We start from the raw sequence: 21,783 nt of genomic DNA, 5'->3' as shown, positions 1-21,783 counted from the left end.
CCCAAGGGATCAAAGATCTTTAGTGTAAGTTTTGTGTCTTTCTTTCATCTTATTACATGAGAATTTATGTTACTTGATTTATGTTTTGATAATTTTTTTTTTTTCGTCTATGTATTTAAAAATTGTAGGAGTTCAAAATGTTTCAAAATGAAACAATTTCTATTGCTAGAAAGTCTGAGTTTGATGCTTATTTAGATGAGGCAAAGCTTGATTATGAAGTGTTTGAAGACTTGGATGTGCTTAATTATAGGAAGGATAATGCTAAGCGCTTTTCTAATTTTTCTATTATGGCACGAGATGTATTGAGCATTTCGATTACTACGGTAGCATCAGAGTCTGCTTTTAGTATTGGTTGTCATGTTCTTGTTGGCTCCATTAGTTTTTGATGATAATAAAACATTCCTATTCATTTGTGTCTAATATCTCTACTTGAGTGTACAAGATAAAATTGTATGCAAATAGTAAATGAATCATTCAAATGCACATATCAAATATCATAGGAATAAGGAAGCTACAATTGATCAACAAAACAGAAGCTCCTTAGTTGAATAATGACGAGTATTGATTGGCTAAAATTGATATTGGAAAAATGGCAGGCATAAGAGAAATGAAAGACAAAAACAACTTAGTTGACCAAGAAGGAGGTTAGTCGATTAAGAGCCCACTGCCAGAAATCTAGACTTCAAGATAGAACCGACTTAATCGACTAAGAAGGAAGTTAGTTGACTAAGTGCTCACTACCAGAATTTGAGACCAGAAGACAAAATTGACTTAATCAACTAAGAAGGAAGTTAGTAGATTAAGAGCTCTCTGTCTGCAATTTTGAATATGGGCACTAGAAGACAGATTAATGGCTAGAACCAATTCTCAACTGTTTCCAACGGTCAGAAACTATCAAACAGCCATTAGAGTTATTTCTCCAAATATAAAAGGAACTTCCAACGGCTAGAAAGATAGATTAAAGGCTTTCAAATCCAAAAGAGCTAAAAAACTAGAAAATACTCTCTGCAATCTTACTGCACTCAACTCTTATCTTTGTAATTGTGATCTTCTCTTTATTTTGTACCACTTAGATCAACTTGTGATCATAGGTGCACTCTTATCACTTATCTCCTTGTATTCTTAGAGTGAACGGGTCACTCTAAGGGATTGATTCAAGCTAGAATTGCTTGATTGAGTATAGGTTCTAACTTAGCCTTGAAAAGTTAAGTGTTAGGCTTTAGTTGATCCCGGTAAAAACTATTATGAAAGGTTTTGACTGAGCCTGGTAAAAGTATTATAAAGCTTGATGAAAGCTTGTGAATTTCACCGTTCATAATGGATTAGTTTGGAAACTCCTTGGTTGAATAATCAAGGTAGTAAATGTAGGTCTTAGACTGAACCACTCTAAATTCTATTATGTTGTCTACTCTGTTTTTGTTTTTATTTTCATTCTTTCTTTTATCTTGTATTTGCTCCCACTTGGAGCCAATTTTTGAAAGAGTCAAATTATACTATTCACCCCCCCTCTGGCACATTTACTTGGAACCAACAGTTCTCACCAAGTTTAGAAGTTCCCTCTACCATGAAAATGTTCAAATGCTCATTTGCACGAAAAATTGGTTGCATGGCTTTTCTTTAGCTGCTGATGGTATTGTTCAATGTCTTTAATCTTTACTTGTTAAATTAATAATTTTAGTTAAAATTGAAACTCACTATATCTATTTTCTTATAACAATGAATATTAGATGATAATAATTCAGAGTTAGAGACATCATTGTTGTCCAAATAAGACTCAAATATTTTGATTGAGGATGAAGATTGAGAAGAGCATAAATTAGTCTTGAAGTTTATAAATATTTGATTATGTACTTATGTAGTTATGTTAATGGGATTGTAGTTTGTGTAATTATGTTAAATATTGAAATTGTGTTTATATTTGATGTAGTGTATTTGCTTATTTATATTTAGTGTAATTTATTTGTTTGAACATGTTTTAATTATTCAATTTATGAGTTAAATCATTGCATAATTTTATTGATAAAGAGTAAAAAAAAATTTGAAAAAAATGGACTGCCCAGCTCGACCCATGGGCTAGAAAGGGATGGGCTGGGTTAGAGATTTGACAGCCCATATAAAATATCGACTGGCCAACCTAACTCATATTTTTTCAACCTACAAAGATTTGGGTCGGGCTGAGCCGAGCTGGCCTATATTGACAGGTCTAATTATTAGTAATGATGAGAAATCTTGTTTTCTTGGCAGCTAAAAGGACCTTTTAAAAAAAATTGGAAAGTAAATTTCCTTCTTGATCTTGAATATTGTACAGAGCCCACATGAAGCCCACCCAAACCCATGAAAGGTTAAAGTTTAATGATTGCTAAGAAAAGTTTTACAGGAATGATTCCTTTTACTTTCTCTTGCTTTATTTATTTATTTACCTTATTTTTCTTATCCAAAGTTGTTTTGTATTTAATAATAAACTTTCCCATACATTGATATCTCATGTAGGCTTTTTATGCTTAGCTTATATCTCATGCTATTTCATTTTTGATATATTCTCTTATCTTTAACCTTATTACTTATTGGTCTTAGACTTGGCAATCATTGCTTAAGTTTCTTTTTGTTGTGTGGCCTACAATATATGTTGGGCGAGGAATGCAAGAGACCCAACTCTCACTTTTTATGCTTGACCTATATTCTCATTGTGAAGGTTTTTTTTTTTCTTTTGAATGGTAGAACTTCATTAAAAAATGGTCAAAGTCTCATCAGAAAAAAGAGATCCCACAAATCAAATACAAAAGCAACAACAGACTAAGAATAACAGTCCCTGAAACAGCAAATAATACAATACCAAGAATCGAATACTTAGATGCGATGAGAAGTTCGATCAACTGCAAGCTTGGCCAGGCGATCCGCGAGATAGTTGGTTTCACAAGAGATGTCGGTAACAGAGCAGTTCCTAGTTCTTTTCATCAAGCCATTAATCTGTCTAAGAATCCCTTTGAAATGCCGAGGAGTAGAGAAGGGTAGTTGATCCCATAGTGAAGGTTTATAAGTATCTGATTTCCCAAGTTTCATTTGTTATTTATAAAATAAAATAAAATATTTTTTAAGTTTTATGAAATTTTTTGTTGAAAAAAGTTATATTTTCAACAAATATTTGATTGAAATTTTTGTTAGAATTTTGAAAAAAAATTAAGTCAAAAATGTTTTACGTCAAAAATGAAAAAAAAACTTTTCCGACAAAAGGGTATAAATTCTTTTAACGTTCATTTAAATAATTTAAATTTTGAGATGTTAGTTTTGTTGAAATTCAGTAAAAATCTGATACAATTTTGTCAAAAATTCCTTAAAATTTTATCAAAAATCTGTCTAATTTTCAATGAAAAATCATAGAAATTTCATTGAAAATCTATCCAGATTTAGCTAGAAAGCAATCAGAAAATCCTCAAAATTTCATGTCTAACTAAATAAATAAATGGTTCCATAATTTGTATAAATTAATGAAATTTTATTAGAATAAAATAAAAGAAAGGAGAGTAAGATTTTATTTCAACATAATGCTGATTTTAGAAGTAATAACATAGCTTTTCCCATTTTCTATTCTCTTTTTTATCTTTGACATCGTTGGACTTAAATCACAAAACGAAGGCAAACACTAGGGCCTGGCCTTTGTCTTGGAATTTAAATCTTATGGAGTTCTTGCTTCCATTACCATTTTTTAATTTTTCAAAGCCATTCCTACAAAGAGTGAGAAGGTTAAGCTTAACAAAAGAAATAATAGCAGAGGTCAAAAGAACAAAAATGAAGGATATTATGAAATAAAGCACAAAATGGAAAAAAAAAAAAGAAAACCCATAGAAATAGAGCTCAAAATACAGAGCAAAGTTTGGAAATTAGAATACAAAATTCTAGGCTTTGGAGGGATATGATTTTTTTCTTATTACCAAAGTACAATGGTAACGTGATAAAAATGAAAAGTTTAATAGCTTAGGCTATATTTAAACTAATTGCATTTGAAGAAAAAAGTGATGAAGTTGGATCCTTGCTTGGATTGTCATCAACATGATCCTTAGTTGATACTTCAAAAGGAAGTTGAAAAGGTTTGGGGGGCATTTGAAGGAGCTCGACATCTGTTTCAAGCATCTGCAAGACTTTGCCCATTGAAGGACGGTCATTAGGTGTCACTTGTATACACCAACAAGCTGTTATTATCATCTTCTTAACAATTACCTTTTCACCATCTGTAACCTCTCCCAAGTCAAAGTCGTCTCCTTGATGAAACCGGCCATAAATCCATGAAGGGAAGTATATTTGACTTAAGTGTTCAGCAAATGCATTCAAATTCTTCCTTCTTCCCACCATTTCCATCAATAGCATTCCGAAACTATAAACATCAGCCTTGTACGAGATGGCTCCAATGTTTTTGTAGACCAATTCAGGAGCAATATATCCAATTGTACCTCGTGCTGCAGTGAGTGATACAATGCTATCAGCTACCGAATAGAGTTTAGCAAGACCAAAATCCGAAACTTTTGGGATAAAGTTCTCATCTAAAAGAATATTGTGTGGCTTGATATCAAAATGTAGAATTTGCATGTCACATCCTTGATGTAAATATTCAATTCCTCGAGCCACCCCAAGCGCAATATCAAACATTTTTTGCCAACTCAAGATAGTTTTGTTTTCTTCTGCAAATATGATCTTATCTAGAGATCCATTAGGCATAAAGTCATAGACAAGAGCTTGTTTTGATCCTTCCACACAAAATCCAATAAGTTTGGCCACATTAACATGATGAATTCTCCCCATTGTAGCAACTTCATTAATGAAATCTTGTCCATCAGCTTTTGACTTACCCAATAACTTTATTGCTACAAAATGGCCACTAGGAAGCTTTCCTTTAAATATTGAACCATAACCACCTTCACCTAATTTATCTCGAAAACTTCTCGTCATTCTTTTTATTTCACGATAAGAATATCTTATCGGCATTAAATCATTTTGACTTTGAAGAAACTCCTCAATCGTATCATCCACAGATAAATGTCTTCTTCGCCATTTGTACGTAACAACTACGATCAAGCAACATATTCCCGGCAAAGCTCTTAATAAGATAACTCCTCCTTTTTTAAAAAAAAAAAAAGTATGTTGGAACACATTAGTATATTTGAATGAAATTATTTAAAAAAAAAAAGTGATTATGTCTTATATCGAGCAACTTAAGTGCTGTTAACTTTAGCTCTAACGAACTAACTTTATAACAAAATGGAAAAGTGTAAGATGCTTATTTTCAGAAAGACAACAAAGAAAAAGGAAAAGAAAACCTAGTGCGGGAATTGCCCAATAAAAGTGTAGTACAAAGCTTTCTCTCAGAATTAAATGGTATAGTTTGAATATGATAAAGGAAATTAAATATTATAGCTCTAAAATTAAAATCATTAAAAAGCTTTATTCTTTTGTGAGTTTTAAGTGGGTACATTTATAAGCTGGTATGATCTAATAGCTCTTTAATATTTTTTTTCAAAACAGAAATTCAGTGATTTTATAAATGAAAACATTAATGCTGCTCAATTTTGTGTATATGCAATAACAGAGTTAAAGCTTACCTGTTACTCCAAGACATAAAATATACGTTCCTGCAGAAAAATACCAAGACCAAAACGAAACATAATTACTTCCATATAAAGAACAAATAGAGCAAATTCAATACGAAAACTAGGTATGAAACCTGCAAATTAAGCTTACTTTTATCTTCATAATAATAATCTTGGCTATGGAAGGGGAAATGTACGATGCTGGCCGCATAGGTGCTCAATGCATATAGCAAAGAGTCCAATCTGGAATGTTCAACACATCCAAATAAAACAAAGATATCAGAAACTCAAATAAAAGGTTTGCTTTGTACCCTGCTTTGCATTTCTTGTTTTCTTTTTGCTAGGTAATAAGGGTTATAGCCCCCAAGCAGGACAGGGATTCGACCACTTGACCTGCGCATTACCTTTCCCAAAGGACTGGGCTAGCTTGTGTCCATATATATTCCGTTTAATTTCTTAATGAAGTTTGTCTCGACGTTGGCGGAGCAATAAATAAATAAAAGGGATTAGTCTCTTTTTTTTTCACTCCATTGTTAAGGGAGTTTTCTCCATTCCTCTTTGCAGCAGGTCTCCCCTGCTTCATGCAAAGAATAAAATCAGGTAAAAGGAACTCAAGTTTTTCAAAATTTTTAATCTAATAAATTGAAGTTTGAGCAAAACGTTAACTTTTTACTATTCAAAACATATAATGACCCAACCTAACTCAGCCTAGGAAAATAAAATGAAATTATTGAAAATTCTTACATCACTCGAAGTTTATCATCCCTGCACTGCAGCAAGAAATGATCGGAGTCCAACCATGACAGCTCAAAGCCCAGTAATAGTTTTTTGTAGATGTCCACAGTAGACATGTTGCTGATATTCTCTCGCCCAACTGGAACCTGTGCTCCGACCGTGCAAAACTGATTGAAATCAACAGGCCGTGTTCCTTGATCTAAAAAATAAAAGTAGGTAGGTGGATGGGAAGAGCGATTGGGGCAACGAGAGGCATCAACATACAGAGAAGATTTCATCGGTGTTGTGCAATTTACAAGATACATATTGCTGCTTGTAGCATAAGACATCGCATACGGTAGCTCACATGCAGCATCAAAACTATTGCGGGAACTGCGAGGAAGGGAGCAATCATCCCTGTCCAGATTCGCATCGATGACTTGCATTTTTCCCATTTCATAAGAGATGTTTTGGACATGGAATCTCCCATGTTTCGTGACCAAAGTGGTGCGGTTATTATTCTCACACTCCAGCTCATACCTATGGTTGCCACAGTTGTGAGGTTGGCTTGTTAATCGAAAAGGGAAGCGGATGTTAACATCTCCACACATAGTAAAGCCACAATCCTTGTTTATGCTTCTGGCGATGCAAGTTTCCGGGAGTAGAAATAAAGCAAGGGCGGCCACGAGGCCAAACCATGAAAGTTGTGCTTCTGGTTTTGGCATGCTAAAATTAATTTGGGTGGTTTGTTGATGAATAATTAATACAGAGGGCGAGCTGGGAGGGGAGAGGAAGTGTGTGGCATGCGTTGGGGTCGCTTGTGCTCCTTTCCAAAGGTTGTGTTAAGGGGTTGTTGAGTGAGATGGTACTGGGCTGGAGAGGCTTGTGGTGATCACTTTCCTAGCTCACACTATGAGTGCTGAGGGGAAAAAGAGAATGGAAAGTAAGTACAACAAAAGGGAGAGTATGAGATGAGAGAAGAAAAGAAGAAAAGTAGTGAGAAGAGAGAAGGGAGGAGGAAAGGAAAGGAAAGGACGGTATGCGTGAAGAAAAGCGTAAAAATAAATAAAATTTATTTTGCACATAATAAAAAAGTAGAAAATTATTTCACCTAATTTAAATACCAAATCCAATTATTATTTTTCTTTTTATTTTACCAAAGAAAATTACAAAAGCTCCAAATCTTTTCTTTGTTTTCATAAGAAAGATTGTTGACAAAAATAAATCTTAACTTGACTCTCTAAGTTGGAAATGCATGTAGTTTCCCATTGGACAAAATAGCCTAATAATATGAATGGCTGAGTTGGTACAAAACTAAAATTTATTTAAGAAAAATATGAACAAAAAATAAAAAGGTTATGGAGGGAGGGAGTGTATATATATATATATATATTTGATTTCCTAGTTTGTAGATTATGATTTGATCATCTCCAATTAGTTAGTATTTTAAATGTAAGCAGATGAAATATATTTAAGTAAAAAAAAGATGAATTTCTTAAAAAATAAAATAAAATAAATATTTCATACTAAAATAATCATTTCCTTTAAAAAATAATAAAATATAATCAATTAAAATTTAGTTAATAAATTTTGATATCATAGAAATAAAAAGGGAAAAAAGTTTATTTTTTACATAAATCTTTTCAGCAACCAATGATTGTTCAGTTACAACATATTCAATAAATAATATAAGTTAAAATTTTCTCATTCATCAAACTACAGAATCAATTAATTATATAAAAGTAATAAAGTTATCTATCTACTATGTAAATAATAATAGAGTAAAAATTAATTATTTATAAATAATTATAAAAGAGATATCTAACTCAATAATTAATGATAAATAACTTATAAATAACAAAAAAATTTATGAGGCATTGCTTTCATATCAATATTAATGATAACTACAATTAAATTCAATGCATTATTGAGATAATTAGTATTCTTTAATTAACCTTTGATTAACTAACAAGTTGAGATTGCAAAAAAAGAATTACATTATTTATTGAATGACTAACATTTTGAGATCCTCAATTATCATTTTAAAATTTGATATTTTGTAATTTATTATCATTTTTCTAGTAAGCAAATGGAAATAAAAAAAAAAACCCACAAAGATAAAGATTGTTGCCATATATATAATTTTTAAATAACTTATAAATAAATTTAAGTTAATCATCAACTTCTGGAAGTATCACTTCGTAGTAACCTTAATTAAATCATTAATCTAACAAAAACTTTAACAACTTAACTTTCATAAAGCATCTATATGAACCAGTTTTCATTGATTTTTACAATGTATAGTAACTCTTTTGTTGCTTATTATTAGATCATAATTGATTTTTACAGTAAAATATTGATTGTTTATCATCTCAGTTTTAAATTTTATATTACCTTCTGATCGAATTTTAATAATATATATATATATATATATATATATATATATATATATGTATCTATTATATAAAATCCTCATTCATTATAAGACTTCCTAAATATTATGTTTCCGTACTTAATTTGTTACATTATTTTAAAGAATGTACACCAAAGTCAATTTATTGAGTTATTTAAAAATTTATTAGTTATTTTTATTTTATATGAGAACTAACATTAATTTAAATTATTATTGTCAGAGATAAGATAAAGGGACAAATTTTTTTAGCCCTCAAAGATAAGGAATTTTTGAAAATAACCATCTTTTTAATTTTTACTGTTTTTAGTTAAGAGAAAAGATTTTTGGACAAAATTACCTTTAATAAAACCTTTTCATATTCAAGTGCTTGTAAAAAAAATATTATTACATGTCATGTTGAAAAAAAAAATTGTTACACGCCATGTTGAAAAAAAATATTTACACACTATTTTGAAAAACAGTTGTTACATGTTATATTTAAAAAAAAAAAAAGTTGTTACATGCTATATTGAAAAAATGTTATTGTTACACGCTATATTCAAAATGTTATTACATCTTATATTGAAAAAAAAAGTTATTACACGCTATGTTAAAAAAATATTATTAAAAGTCATGTTGAAAAAAAAAAGTTATTACGCAACATATTGAAAAAATATTATAATCATCTCCTGAAACCTCCACAGACAATAAAAAACATCTTTCCAACAAAGTTATTGAACATTTTTTTTTTCACAAAATCATTAGGAAGTGACACAAAGTTTTATAATTTATCAACAAAATCATCTAAAGAGAACTCTTCTAGAATTTTTTTTATGAATTTTTACCAAATCAAAAATGGATTGGAAGTAACCAAAATGCAAAAACCGTTTTCTTCCCTGCAGTTCTTTTTCACACTCTTCTTTTTTTTTCCCCATTTTCTCTTTATTTCAGTTTTGAACTGAATTTGAAAAGTTGAAACTTTTTGTTTATTTGAAGATAGATGGAAAATCTTGAGCCATTTCTTTCCTTCCCTCTGCAATCAAAACGCAAAAACCGTTTTCTTCCCTGAAGTTATTATCCACCTTCTACTTTCGTTTTTTCCACTTTGTCTTTATCTCAATTTCGCACCAGATTTGAAAAATTTGAAACCTTTTGTTTATTTCAAGATGAATGGAAAAATCTTAAATCATTATTTTCCTCTCCTCTATTTAAATTAGTTTTATTATTAAGATTTTTGAAAGAGAAGATGAGCAAATACAAAACATGGTTCTGAATAGTTTAAAGGGCCTGAGAGAGTTGGATGGACAGTTTTCTAGATGGCCTGAGAAAGAAATCAAGAGTACTTAATTTGTCCGAAAGTGTTTTAGGGACAGTTTTGTTAAATTATGATAAAAATTAAATAAAAACAGTTAATTTTATAGTCAATATTAATTTTGAAATACGTTTGTGAGGATGTCCATTTCTCACAATTTTCTCTAAGATAAATCATATCGTTTATTAAATAAATATCATACTGTCACCATTTAATATTCTTCAGAGTATATAATATGAGAAAAAATTTTTAAGTTAACAACTTCTTAAGTGCATAAACAAACTTACATACAGCTAATCAAAAGAAAAAAAAAACTGAACATACATACAAAAGATATTTTAATTGTTTTTATCTTTTATAAAATCTTTAATTGTTTTATCTTTTATCAAAACTATGTAAATGCCAAATTATGTTAACATAATTTAAAAAAAAAAAAGAACCCATAAGGTTTCTCTTTTCTCCCAACCATAACTTTTATTCCTTTTTCCCTATCATTATTTCTTTGATTTTACAGCGCATGCAGGCAAGCATACGATAACAGGTGTATGTGGCGAGGCCTACATTGAATATGAGCACAAGCATGATTTTGGATTTGCAGAGCATAAAGGGACAACACCCCACTTACATGGCCACTCTTTGGGGTGAAGGCGAAATTTGCGGCAAGTGATATCCTACTCAGGGTCACTTTAACTGCATTATTATGGTGGGTGGTCCTTGACGTGATGATGCAAGGAAATGGCCAAGGGAGCTGTTACACTAAAAAGTGAGTATTGAATCTTATATTAAATGTGTATTAGAATTATATAATATATATATATACATATATATAAATTTTCATTTTATTGTTAATCTCATTTGATAGAGACTCATCTTTTCATGACATACGTATATGCACACACTGAAATAAAAGAATAGAAATAGAAACAGTTGTTTTCTGGTAGAGACCATCCATACTGCTTATTTTTTTCTAAGGGTAAATTTTATATAAACACTTCGTGATATGATATTTTCTTACATAACACTCTAAAATTATTTTTTATATAAAATTTTATGTTTTACTTTTGTTCCCAAATGGGTAAACGTGCTAAATTTTCAATTAGTTTTTTTTGTAAAAAATGATAAGAACTTTTTTTGTAACCTTTTTTTTATTTGTTTAATTACAAAAAAAAAAAGATTTGAGCCTTTTTTTTTTTTGTTTCTGTTATAACTTTTTCTCACTTTCTCACTCTTGTCGAACAAATCAATTGAGTAACATTTATATACACGTTTCACATATAGTACATTATTGATAAATATGTTTATAAGAATTTATTAAAGTTAATAAAAAATATTTTTTCATTTACTGCATTATTTTCATCAAATTAAAGAGGATAAAATACATTAATTATATATGTTTTTAAATATCATGAGGATAAAATATTTTTCCTCAAGTCGAGTAAAATTTAAGTTTAAGTGAAAAAGCAAAGGGGTTTTTAGGATTTTCGTTTCTATTTTGTTCAACTTAAGCTACAAATTCTGACAAATCTATGAATGAATTCTAACAACTCAACAACTGAAAGGTGACATTTTTATAGTTTTTTGCTTTATAAGTTATTTTTATAATTATATCCTAAAGTAACATATTTTATAGATAAAAAAGTAATTGTAATAAAAATATTACATAATTAAATGAGATAAAATGTTACGAATCTCATATTAATAAAAAATATTTTAAACTTGTAGCATAGATTGTGGCATAATAAATCATGCTTTCTTAATTTATAATCATAACAAGTAAGAAAAAAAATATGAGAAAACGAAATAGTTCCACTAATTTCCAGGAAGTGATGATCACCTTTTCCATTATCGTAGTGGGCTTTGTTTCATTTGTTACTAAAAAATAGTTTTTTTTTTTTGGAGTGAATACTTAAAAATAGTTACTTACAAAATAAAATAAAATAAAATATTTTTGAATTATATATATGTGTAATGGGTTACGCTTCTGATTAGGATGACAAAAAATTAGGCAGCCATGAGCCACAAACGTGCCAAATTTTGTCTTCTTTTTCACATTTTTTTTAAATTTGCTTGAAAAAGTTGGGCATGAGAGAAGCTTTTCCACCCTAAAAGGACTTTGACCTTTAAATCACTTCTTATTATTCTTCTACTTCATTATTCTGCATATTCCTAAGCCCTAGAGCTTCTCCATTTTATTAATTTATTTTTTGAATTCACCTTTTTTTTGTCAATTTGTATTTTTTTTTAAATTGTTGGAGAACAACTGGCAGAGGGCAAATTAATTTATTGAAAAGGAGAGAACGGTCACCGTCATAGAAAAGGGAAGGAAAGAAAACCCTCAAGAAACCAAATTTGTTTCTTTGGCACTATCGCTAATGAAATAAATTAACTTTATAGAAATTTTCGACAATAAAATTTCATAGTTTTTATTTTTCATTTTGAAAATTTATAAAAAGGTTTATTTATAATTAATTTATCTATTTGTTTTTGTTGTTTTTTTAACATAAGAAACTCTATTAAGTTTTTGGTACTCACCAATACCAAATGAAAGTTAATTCTATTAGAAAAATTGTCAAATTTAAGCAATATTTTGTAGTCAAATATAATTTTTATTTTTTATTTTCTAAATACAAAGGTAATGATAATACAAATAAGAATCAAGGAAAATTTACAGTTCAATTTTTTTTGTCTCTTTTTATTTTTCGCTTTCCTTCAAAAAAATTTAAACTTTAAATGCCTGCGATCAAAAAACAGAACCTGAGATGGTTTTTTATTTCGAAAAAAGAGAGAAAAAAAAACATGATAGAGAAAAACTATTAAGATGAAAGAATCATCAAAAATGATGAAAACATTGTCCAAGTATTCAATTCTTATACCATTGATAACTTTTCGTAGATATCCAAAGTAGACAGGCCTGTAATAATCTCGAGCATAACGGCAACCTGGGCTTTTATTTGTGCAAAATTGATAGAAATTGCATTGAGGTGTTGGTTTATCCAAAAAAGTAGAAGTCGGAAGATGGATGGTAAGAGCTGTTGGTGGTACAACGAGAGGTATTGAGATAGGGAGAAGATTTTGTTGGTCTTATGCAAATTACAAGATGCATAGTGCCAATTAAATCTTGGTTTATAAGGGAAGCATGGTTTTGAACAAGGAAAATTATCAAAGGAGAGACTGAGAGGAAGGAAGCGTCGAAAACTCGTATGATCTAATTTTCATAAGAGATGTCTAGGACATAGAAATGTGGTGGCCACACTTCTGAGGATGGCTTTTGAAACGAAAAGGGTATTTGAAGGTAATGTTTCCACCAAGACAAGAGCCGCAGCATGCCTAGTTTACGAGGGAACAGAAACAAAGCAAGGGCGACCATGAGGTCAAACAATTGTAGTTTTGCTATTGCAATTGTAGCAAGATCCTAATATTTGGGTGGGGATTGGGGAGGAACAAGAATGAGGCTATGACAAGTTTGAAGTCAAGGAAATATATACAAGCATTGAAACGTGTTTATTATCTTCGGTATGCGAACAACCATTTCGTGGCAATAATATTCAGCGTTAAATCGTCCTCCATTAAAATTAGAGTCAGCAGATTGCATTTGAAAGTAACCATATACACTCAACTGATACCAAACTGGTGATGGATTTAAGGAGTTAGTCAAGCTTATGGATAAGAATTTTAGTTCTTAAACCAGCCAAATATCACAAATTTTATCGTAAATATAGCCAAATGCTCATCAATCAACAATACCCTATATATAAGATAATTATAGTTATTTGATAATTGAATTGATTTTGGTAACTTTCAACAATTATGTTTAACATAATTTATTAAAAAAAAAACCTATGCCTTTTCTAGTTTCTCCCATCAGAACTTTCATTTCTTTTTCCTTATAATTTATTTGATTTTACAATGCATATAGGCAAGTATACGACAACAGGTGTACGTGACTGAGGGCCATATTGAATATATATATATATATATATATATANATATATATATATATATATAACTATATATATATAATATATATTATGAATACAAGTACATCTAACAATTTTGTATACAATACCAACACGACATGGATTTAAGTAGGTTTGGGTTTAGTTTAATTGTGTTTCGTATATTAATTGTGTCAAATTCGTCACTACAACAAATTTGACTTAAATTAGTATATTTTTAAAATATACTACTAAAATTATTTTTAATAACACTTTTTTTATACTTTTTAAAACATATTTGTAGACCTGATTTTACAGGTTATTCTCTCTGCTTTCCTTTCTTTCTCAAAGTGTTCTGCTGCTGTCTCCTTCACTGTTTCTGTTCGCTGTTCTTGTCTTTGAGCTATCCTTGCTGCTAGTGTTTTGGTCCTTCAGCTGTTTGGCTCTCTCGCTTGGCTGGTTGGCTTTCTGCTTGCCTGGCTTTTGTTTTTTGGTTGCCTTTTCTGTTTTGTTGTGGTAGTTCCGCCCGTGATATCATTCCATATTCCTGGACTATGTTTTTGTATGGTTATTGGAACTCTCAATTCCCTCTTTCTTAATGAAAGTTTCTTCTTTTCAAAAAAAAAAAAAGAAATTACATATATTAACAAAGATTGTACTTTTTTATATTATTATTAAATATAAAAAAATGAAATTAAAAATTTAAATAGCTGCACTTTTTAAGATTTTATTATACAAAAAATTATGTCACCAAAAGAAGTGTGATTAAAACTCAATTTTATCGTAATGCGTCTAAGACACGATAAGTTAATTGCGTTATCGTGTACTCGTATAACTTGTGATCCATTTATTACTTATTTATTTAATCGTGTTCACATATTGTGTAAACACGTTTAGTACACAATTATTGATCTATATAAATACTAACATGTTTATGATGATTAAGATTCATTAATATTGAATTTTATTATATTTGATAAATATTATAATATTTATAATTTTTTGTTATAAATTTAAATAATAGAATCATATTTTACTTGTATGTATTTCAATTAAATCCATTTTAATCATGTTAATTATATCAATCATGTATTGATCGTATCAATTGAGTAAACAAGTCATAAATTGTATAAATTTTGATTGTACTAACCGTGTCATGTCGTATGAAATTTAACTCAACACGTTAAATAAATGTATTAAACGTGTCTTGTCAAATTACACATTTATTAAATGTATTCATGTAAATGTTTAAGATCCTGACGCAATTAATTAATCGTGTCATGCTTGTGTTTATCCACATAACTATTAATACTTTATATTTACACAACATGGTTAAGATATAGATACACAAATTGCTTGAAGAACTTTAGAAAATAGAGAGAGAGAGAGAGAGAGAGAGAAGTTGAGAGAGATAGTAGGCAAACAAGGAAGAGAAAACAAGTGTATGAATTTTTTGTATTTTTTTGCTTGAAAACTTAGTTGGTTCTCTTCTTTTTAAATAGGTTATAAACTATATTATATAAAGAAACTTTGCCCAACACTAGAGAGAGATTATAAGGTCAATGATGTGTTAAATGGTATATCAATCTTCCAAAATTGGTGCAATGTCTCTTTACAGAAATATTGCAACACATGTTGCTATTTCTACTATTGATCTGTTGTCATATCTATTGCTAATTCGATGTTGGTTTGTGAGTGATTTGTTGTTGTTTTGTGAGAAATTTGTTGCTAATTTGTGAGTGACTTGATGTTGGTTTGTGGGAGACGATAATGTTCTATACTCCACCTCAAACTTGACATGGAAGGAGACCATAGTCTAAGTTTGCCACTAATTGTTTCAAAAGTGTTTCAAGGCAATGCCTTAGTGAGAATGTCTACTACTTATAACTTTAAAGGAATAAACTTGGTTTTGAGATATCCTAAGGCCACTTTTTCCTTAACAAAATGATAGTCAATTTCTATATGTTTTGTTCTAGCATGAAACACAAGATCAATAGTGAGATGAAGGGTCAATAAGTTGTCACAAAAAAGTAAGGTTGGGTGAGCCATATAGAGACCAAGATCACGCAATAGGTAAGATAGCAAGGTGATTTGTGCTGCCATTAAAGGTAAAGCTCGATATTCAGCTTTAACATTAGATCAAGCCATAGTAGATTGCTTTTTAAAACTCCACGAAATGCAATTACCACCAACAAATGTGTAGAAGCCAATAATGGATCATCATGTGGAAAGACATCCTACCCAATTTGCATCCAAATAAGCATAAAGAGCTAAAGGATTTTGAGATATTAGTGAAAGACCAAATGGACATAATGCCCTTAACATATCTAAGAATTTGTTTAACAAGTTGAAAGTGGTATTTAAAGGGTGAACAAATAAATTGAGAGACATAATTAAACAAAAGGTAATATTTGGTTTGATTAATGTTAAATATTGTAAGCCACCAACAATATTTCAATAAATATAGTGATCTTCAAAAAGTTCAATGGTGGGAAGAAGATTTTTTTATGGCAGTGGGGTAAAGATTGGTTTACAATCAAGCATTTTGGCTTTAGTAAGAAGATTGGTAGCATATTTGGTTTGATTGAGAAAAAGACCATGAGAAAACTCATGAACTTCTATACCAAGAGAGTACTTAATGAATCCAAGATCTTTCATTGAAAATTCTTTGTTTAATGTTTGACAAAATCATGCAAGGAGTTTGTCACAACCCGGAACTCCCCATCGGGCCCATGACAACCGCCGCAACGTCTCGATAGGCACTCATTACTCCGAATGCAGATCGAAACCCCGCAAGGCTTAGCATCAGCTTCCGCATCTCCCCGATAAGCAACAGTTATTAAATCTCGCATTTCAAGAAATCATAAGTCGTTTCCAACTCAAAACAATAAAATATTATTCTCTAGCTCACAGGGGCATTTTCGTCATTTTTTTTTCGAAAATCTCAAAATCCGTAAAAATGTAATATGCAAGTGAAAACACATATTTCATCATTTAAATTAAATTTTGAAGTCTAAAACATTCGTTTAAAGTAAAATTATAGCTATTTGAATATAATAAAATATTAAATAAAATATTCAATTTTCTTAAAACACAATATTTTCAAAGTCTTCTTAAAATAACTTTTGTAGCGTAAGAGTAAAATAAATTTATTCATATAGTAATAAAGATAATTAAAGTATGAAATTTTGTTTACAGTGACACGTGGGCCCCCAACTGACCAAGAAGGTGTAGGGCTACGAACCCTTACTTTCTAGGATGCAACTCCGAGATTAATTCCCGTTTTAATCAACTATCAACAAACTGTCATGAGCCTGAAAAATAGATAGGAAGAGGGATGAGATTAAATAATCCCAGTGAGTAAACAGTTACCATCAAAAGCATCTAAAACCGAGTAGATTGAGATAATATAAAAACGTTATATCTCAATAATGTTCATAACGCAAAACTCGTTTCAATCTATACCAAACAATTTCTTTTCATCAAAATTTCCCGGCTTATGAATTTTTTAAACTTGGCCCTTGCCAAAATCATTCTCGCGAGTACCTTTGTCAAGATATCCCATTGAGACCGCCAAGGCTATTAAATGTCTCATACCCATAAACATGTTTTCGCATCTGACACAAGCCATTCCTTGGCGTTGGCTGAGTCTCACTCTCACATGGTGGTCAGAACGTGAGGTGCACTCAAATCATACCTCAAGAGATACTTCATCCAACATCTCCCTCCGGAGGTAGTTATATAATTGAGTTATCGTGCCCCTCTCATAGGCAGTCCACGGAAACCCCCACCACTGCAGTGACCGTTTAGTATACCACCAGACCCATAAAATTTCCAGTAGCATAATATGGAAAATAACATTTAATCTAGTCTATTGAGACCAATCCAAAATAGTTCATATATTTCATGCCAACCCCGAAAATTTAGCCATCATGCTACCATAGTGTCATAAGCCACAATTTCAATAACATATAAAATCATAAATTTCAACACAATTTCCATATACTCAATTTTCCCAAAACAATATTTGATTTCAAAACCAGTATAAATCTCATTTTTTATTAAAAAAACATTTTAATTGGAAAACATAATATTTTATAATTTAAACTCACCATTTAATAAAAGAATCAAACAAGTATAATTACTCTAGATATTTAAGACGATAAATTGTCCACTCACAGTTCCAAGAGTCGATATACTCCTAACCCCAATCTTGAAGCACAATCTCTATACTTTTACCAGTGTAATTTGCTCACCACCTATCCACAATGTACAATACATAATTCACCACATTAATGCTTGACCATTATAAATCAATTCAGGCTCGGTGTATATGCATAATATGACATGCAACTTATCCGACTACCGCTTAAATGCGGTGCTGACCTAATTCGACCTATTATCTCCAATTTAACTCCAAATCAATTCTTCTCACTTTCTACACTCCAATTATACCTACATTACCTTAGTGACTGTGAATGAGATTCAATTTATCTGTCTCGATAGTAAATTACGAAAATACCCCTAGTGGGTAAAAATTCGTAATTTTGCTCCAAAAATTCTCATTATTTTTCTAGGCGCATAATTCATCATTATTCATCATAATTCCTCAAATAAACATCAAGATCAGCAGCCAATATTCCCCTAGAAAATTTGGCCAATAATGGTAATGGAGGAAAATGAATTCTTTTCTTGTTGTTTTGTTCCTAAATATGCTAAACTAACTAAAAACACTAACATAACTGAAAATCAAATTAATCTAACTTCATTCTCTCTCCATACCCATTTGGGCAGCCATGAATTCACCATGAAAACATAAAATCTAACCATGAAAAATAAGGAGAAAAGCATGGGAAAGGTAGATCACAAGTCAAAATCAAGAAATTTTACCTTTGATTGCTTGATTCCTTGAAATCCACCAATTTTCCTTTAATTTTCCCACCTAGGTTTCTTGTTTTTTTCCTTTCCTCCTATTGTTCTTCCTTTTTCTTTGTTTGGCCGGCCATATGAAAGAGAATTGGCTGATTTTATGTTTATTTTAAAGTTAAATAATTAATGAATATAAACTTGACACATGTCACCTTATTATTGGTCCATGTGTCATTTCTTAACTATTAAGCTTTCTCTCTCCACCACACATTATTCAAAGGTCAAAAATGATGATGGGTGAAGACCTTGTGCTGGAAAAATACTCTGGGGGTGCAAAATTACCGTTTTGCCCCCATGATGGCAAAATTACCGTTTTGCCCTAAAAATTGAAAAATTGCCCATAGACATATTTTTCATCCCTTATACTCATACCAGTCTCCAATTTGTCAAATGTGATCTAAATTCTCTCAAAATCTCAAATTTTATCCATGGGTGGAAAAATTATGATTTTGCCCCTAGACTCCAGAAATCACCAGAATTAAACTTTTTCACTGCCAAACCCTCAGATTATACTCCAATACTCAAATCATACTCCAATAAGTTAAATGGGGCCAAAAATCTTTTCTAAAAATTCTCATTTTGTCCCCAGGTGGTAAATGACCATTTTGCCCCTAGATAGCGAAAATTCCAGTTTGACTCCAAATTGATTCTCGAACTCCGAATCACCATATTAAACCATTTTGAGACTTTAAAATTCTTAATTTCATTGTAAATTCTCTATTTGAACTAATTCGAGGCTTAATCGACCTAATGATACCATTAGGGGTAATATTGTCTTTTAACGATTTCTCAAACTTCCTAAATATGTAACCATTCTATTGAGCATGTAAATGATGTTGTAATTATTTTATAAAATATGGTTTGACAGAGTTTATATTATTACCTATGAGAAGAATGTCATCAATATATACAAGTAAATAGATGATGTTGTGTGTGCTGCATTTAATAAAGAGTGAGGAATCCACAATACTGCAAGAAAAGCCAATTGAAAAAAGAAATAAGCTAAAGAGTGAGGAATCTGCAATACTGCAAGAAAAGCCATTTGAAAAAAAGAATAAGCTAAAATGATTAAGCCAGGCACATGGAGTTTGACAGAGACCATATAATGCCTTCTTTAGTTTGTAGACATGATTGAGTTTATTAGTGTCTTCAAAACAAGGTGGTTGCTCAAGATAAACAGCTTCAGAAATGGTGCCATGGAGGAAGGCATTCTTTACATCTAATTGTCTGATAACCAATTATGTGCTATAACAATAGTAACAACAACTCTAATAGTAGTTAGTTTAATGACAAGAGAAAAAATCTTTGCAAAATCTAAGCTCTATACTTAAAAGTATCCTTTTACCACCAATCGAGCCTTCAATCTTTCTAAAGTGCCATCTGACTTGAGTTTTGTCTGGAAAATGCATTTACTTCTAATGACATTCATATCAAATTTTCATGGAACAAGTTCCCAAGTCTCATTGGCATGAAGTGCTAGAATCTCTTCTTGCGCATTTAGCCATCCTAGATGTTGGAGGGCAATTTTAGATGATTTAGGTTCAAGAGGTATGTGAGCTAGGAATGTGTATGTTAGAGATGTATATTTAAGGTTTGGTTTGACAATGCCACTCTTTAAATCTAGTGGTCATTTTATGTGATTTTTTTTTACTGCATAATGGAGCCTGAGTTAAGTGAGAAAAATTCGTTAGAATTGGATAGTAAAAGGAGAATATTAGTTTGTGTTGTTGAGGAAGATGGTATGACAGTTGAAGAGAATTCATGGTTAAGTTGATCTAAGGGAGTATCATGGGCAGAAAAGTGTTGTTGTGGATTTAAAGGTTCTCCAGTGATCGACAAGTTGTGATCAAATTGTATGAAGGTGGATAATGGGATTGTATCTGGTGAAGACTTAAGAGGAGACTGGTTTAAATTTCTATCCTAGATAGAGGAAAAAGGTTCCATGTTGTTTTCTTCAAGATTGGTCTATTGGTCTTGCTCATAAACAACTAGTAGGGATTTGGAATGAGGTATTGTTGATGAGGTTGTGATGGAGTCTGTAGTACCTGCATACCACTCACTAAAAGATGTTAGTAGTCCAATTCTTAGAGAATAACTTGGTAGTATCTTGAAAAGGATATGCTTCCTTATAAAAAAACTACATGCCAAGATATATACATTCTTATTGTTGAAGGATAATAACACTTATATCCTTTGTATACTTCACTATATCCAACAAATACACATGGTAAGGAGCGAGAATCAAGTTTAGTTTTGTTGTAGGGTTTTAAGTCAAGGAAGCAACAACAACCAAAGACTCTCAAGGATGAATAGTCAGGTTTTCTATTGTGTAAAAGCTCATAAGGGCTCTTCCACTGTAATATTCTAGAATGTTGTCTATTAATCAACCAAACTATAGTTTCAAAGCCTCATTCCACAAGTATTTGGGAATTCATCCATGAAACATCATAGTTAAGCCTAATTTAGTTATGTTCCTATGTTTCTTTCTGCAATCCCATTTTGTGGTGATGTATGAAGACAAGACATTTGGTGTTTAATGCCAAACTTGGATAAGCATTATATTTGGTGTCTTTGAGTTCTCCCCTACCATCAGATTGAAAAACTTTGATCTTTTTTTCAAAATGATTCTCAACATATTTATGGGACTTAATAAAATATTACAAAAATCATATTTATTATTCAGGGGAAAATACCATGTAAACCTTATACATTCATCAATAAAAATAACATAATAATTGAAGTCATAATATTAAGCAACTGGTGCTTTTCCCTAAAAGCCACAATGAATGACAGAAAGTGGTTCTTTACTAAAATCCTTTCTACTTGCAAATGGCAGCCTACATGCTTCAGCCATTATGAGTACTAGAGCAAACATGTTCTTTATTGCTAAAATTAGTCTTACTAAAAATTAAATTGTGATGT

The 21,783-nt window shown here is 30.8% G+C and overlaps 1 protein-coding gene across 1 annotated transcript; it reads right to left on the bottom strand.

The window, feature by feature from the left end:
- On the bottom strand, nucleotides 3,842-7,254 carry LOC18594488 (rust resistance kinase Lr10). Its single transcript, XM_018124857.1, has 4 exons — nucleotides 6,324-7,254; nucleotides 5,731-5,822; nucleotides 5,592-5,621; nucleotides 3,842-5,108 (listed from the first exon to the last, which is right to left on the bottom strand). The coding sequence occupies exons 1-4, from the start codon at nucleotides 7,016-7,018 to the stop codon at nucleotides 3,973-3,975; spliced, it is 1,953 nt and encodes a 650-aa protein (XP_017980346.1). The 5' UTR covers nucleotides 7,019-7,254; the 3' UTR covers nucleotides 3,842-3,972.

Source organism: Theobroma cacao, chromosome 7, assembly GCF_000208745.1.
Source record: "Theobroma cacao cultivar B97-61/B2 chromosome 7, Criollo_cocoa_genome_V2, whole genome shotgun sequence".
Lineage (NCBI taxonomy): Eukaryota > Viridiplantae > Streptophyta > Magnoliopsida > Malvales > Malvaceae > Theobroma > Theobroma cacao.
Note: the sequence above shows the minus strand (reverse complement) of the source record. Positions and strands in the feature narration are given on the sequence as shown.

Bases quoted from the DNA above. Each gene is read 5' to 3' on its own strand.
- LOC18594488 (XM_018124857.1), bottom strand. From the start codon at position 7,018: ATGCCAAAACCAGAAGCACAACTTTCATGGTTTGGCCTCGTGGCCGCC. The intron at 5,823-6,323 runs GTAAGAATTTTC...TGAACATTCCAG, and splicing joins GATGATAAACTTCGAGTGAT to ATTGGACTCTTTGCTATATG. The intron at 5,109-5,591 runs GTAAGCTTTAAC...TTTTTAAAAAAG, and splicing joins TTTATGTCTTGGAGTAACAG to GAGGAGTTATCTTATTAAGA.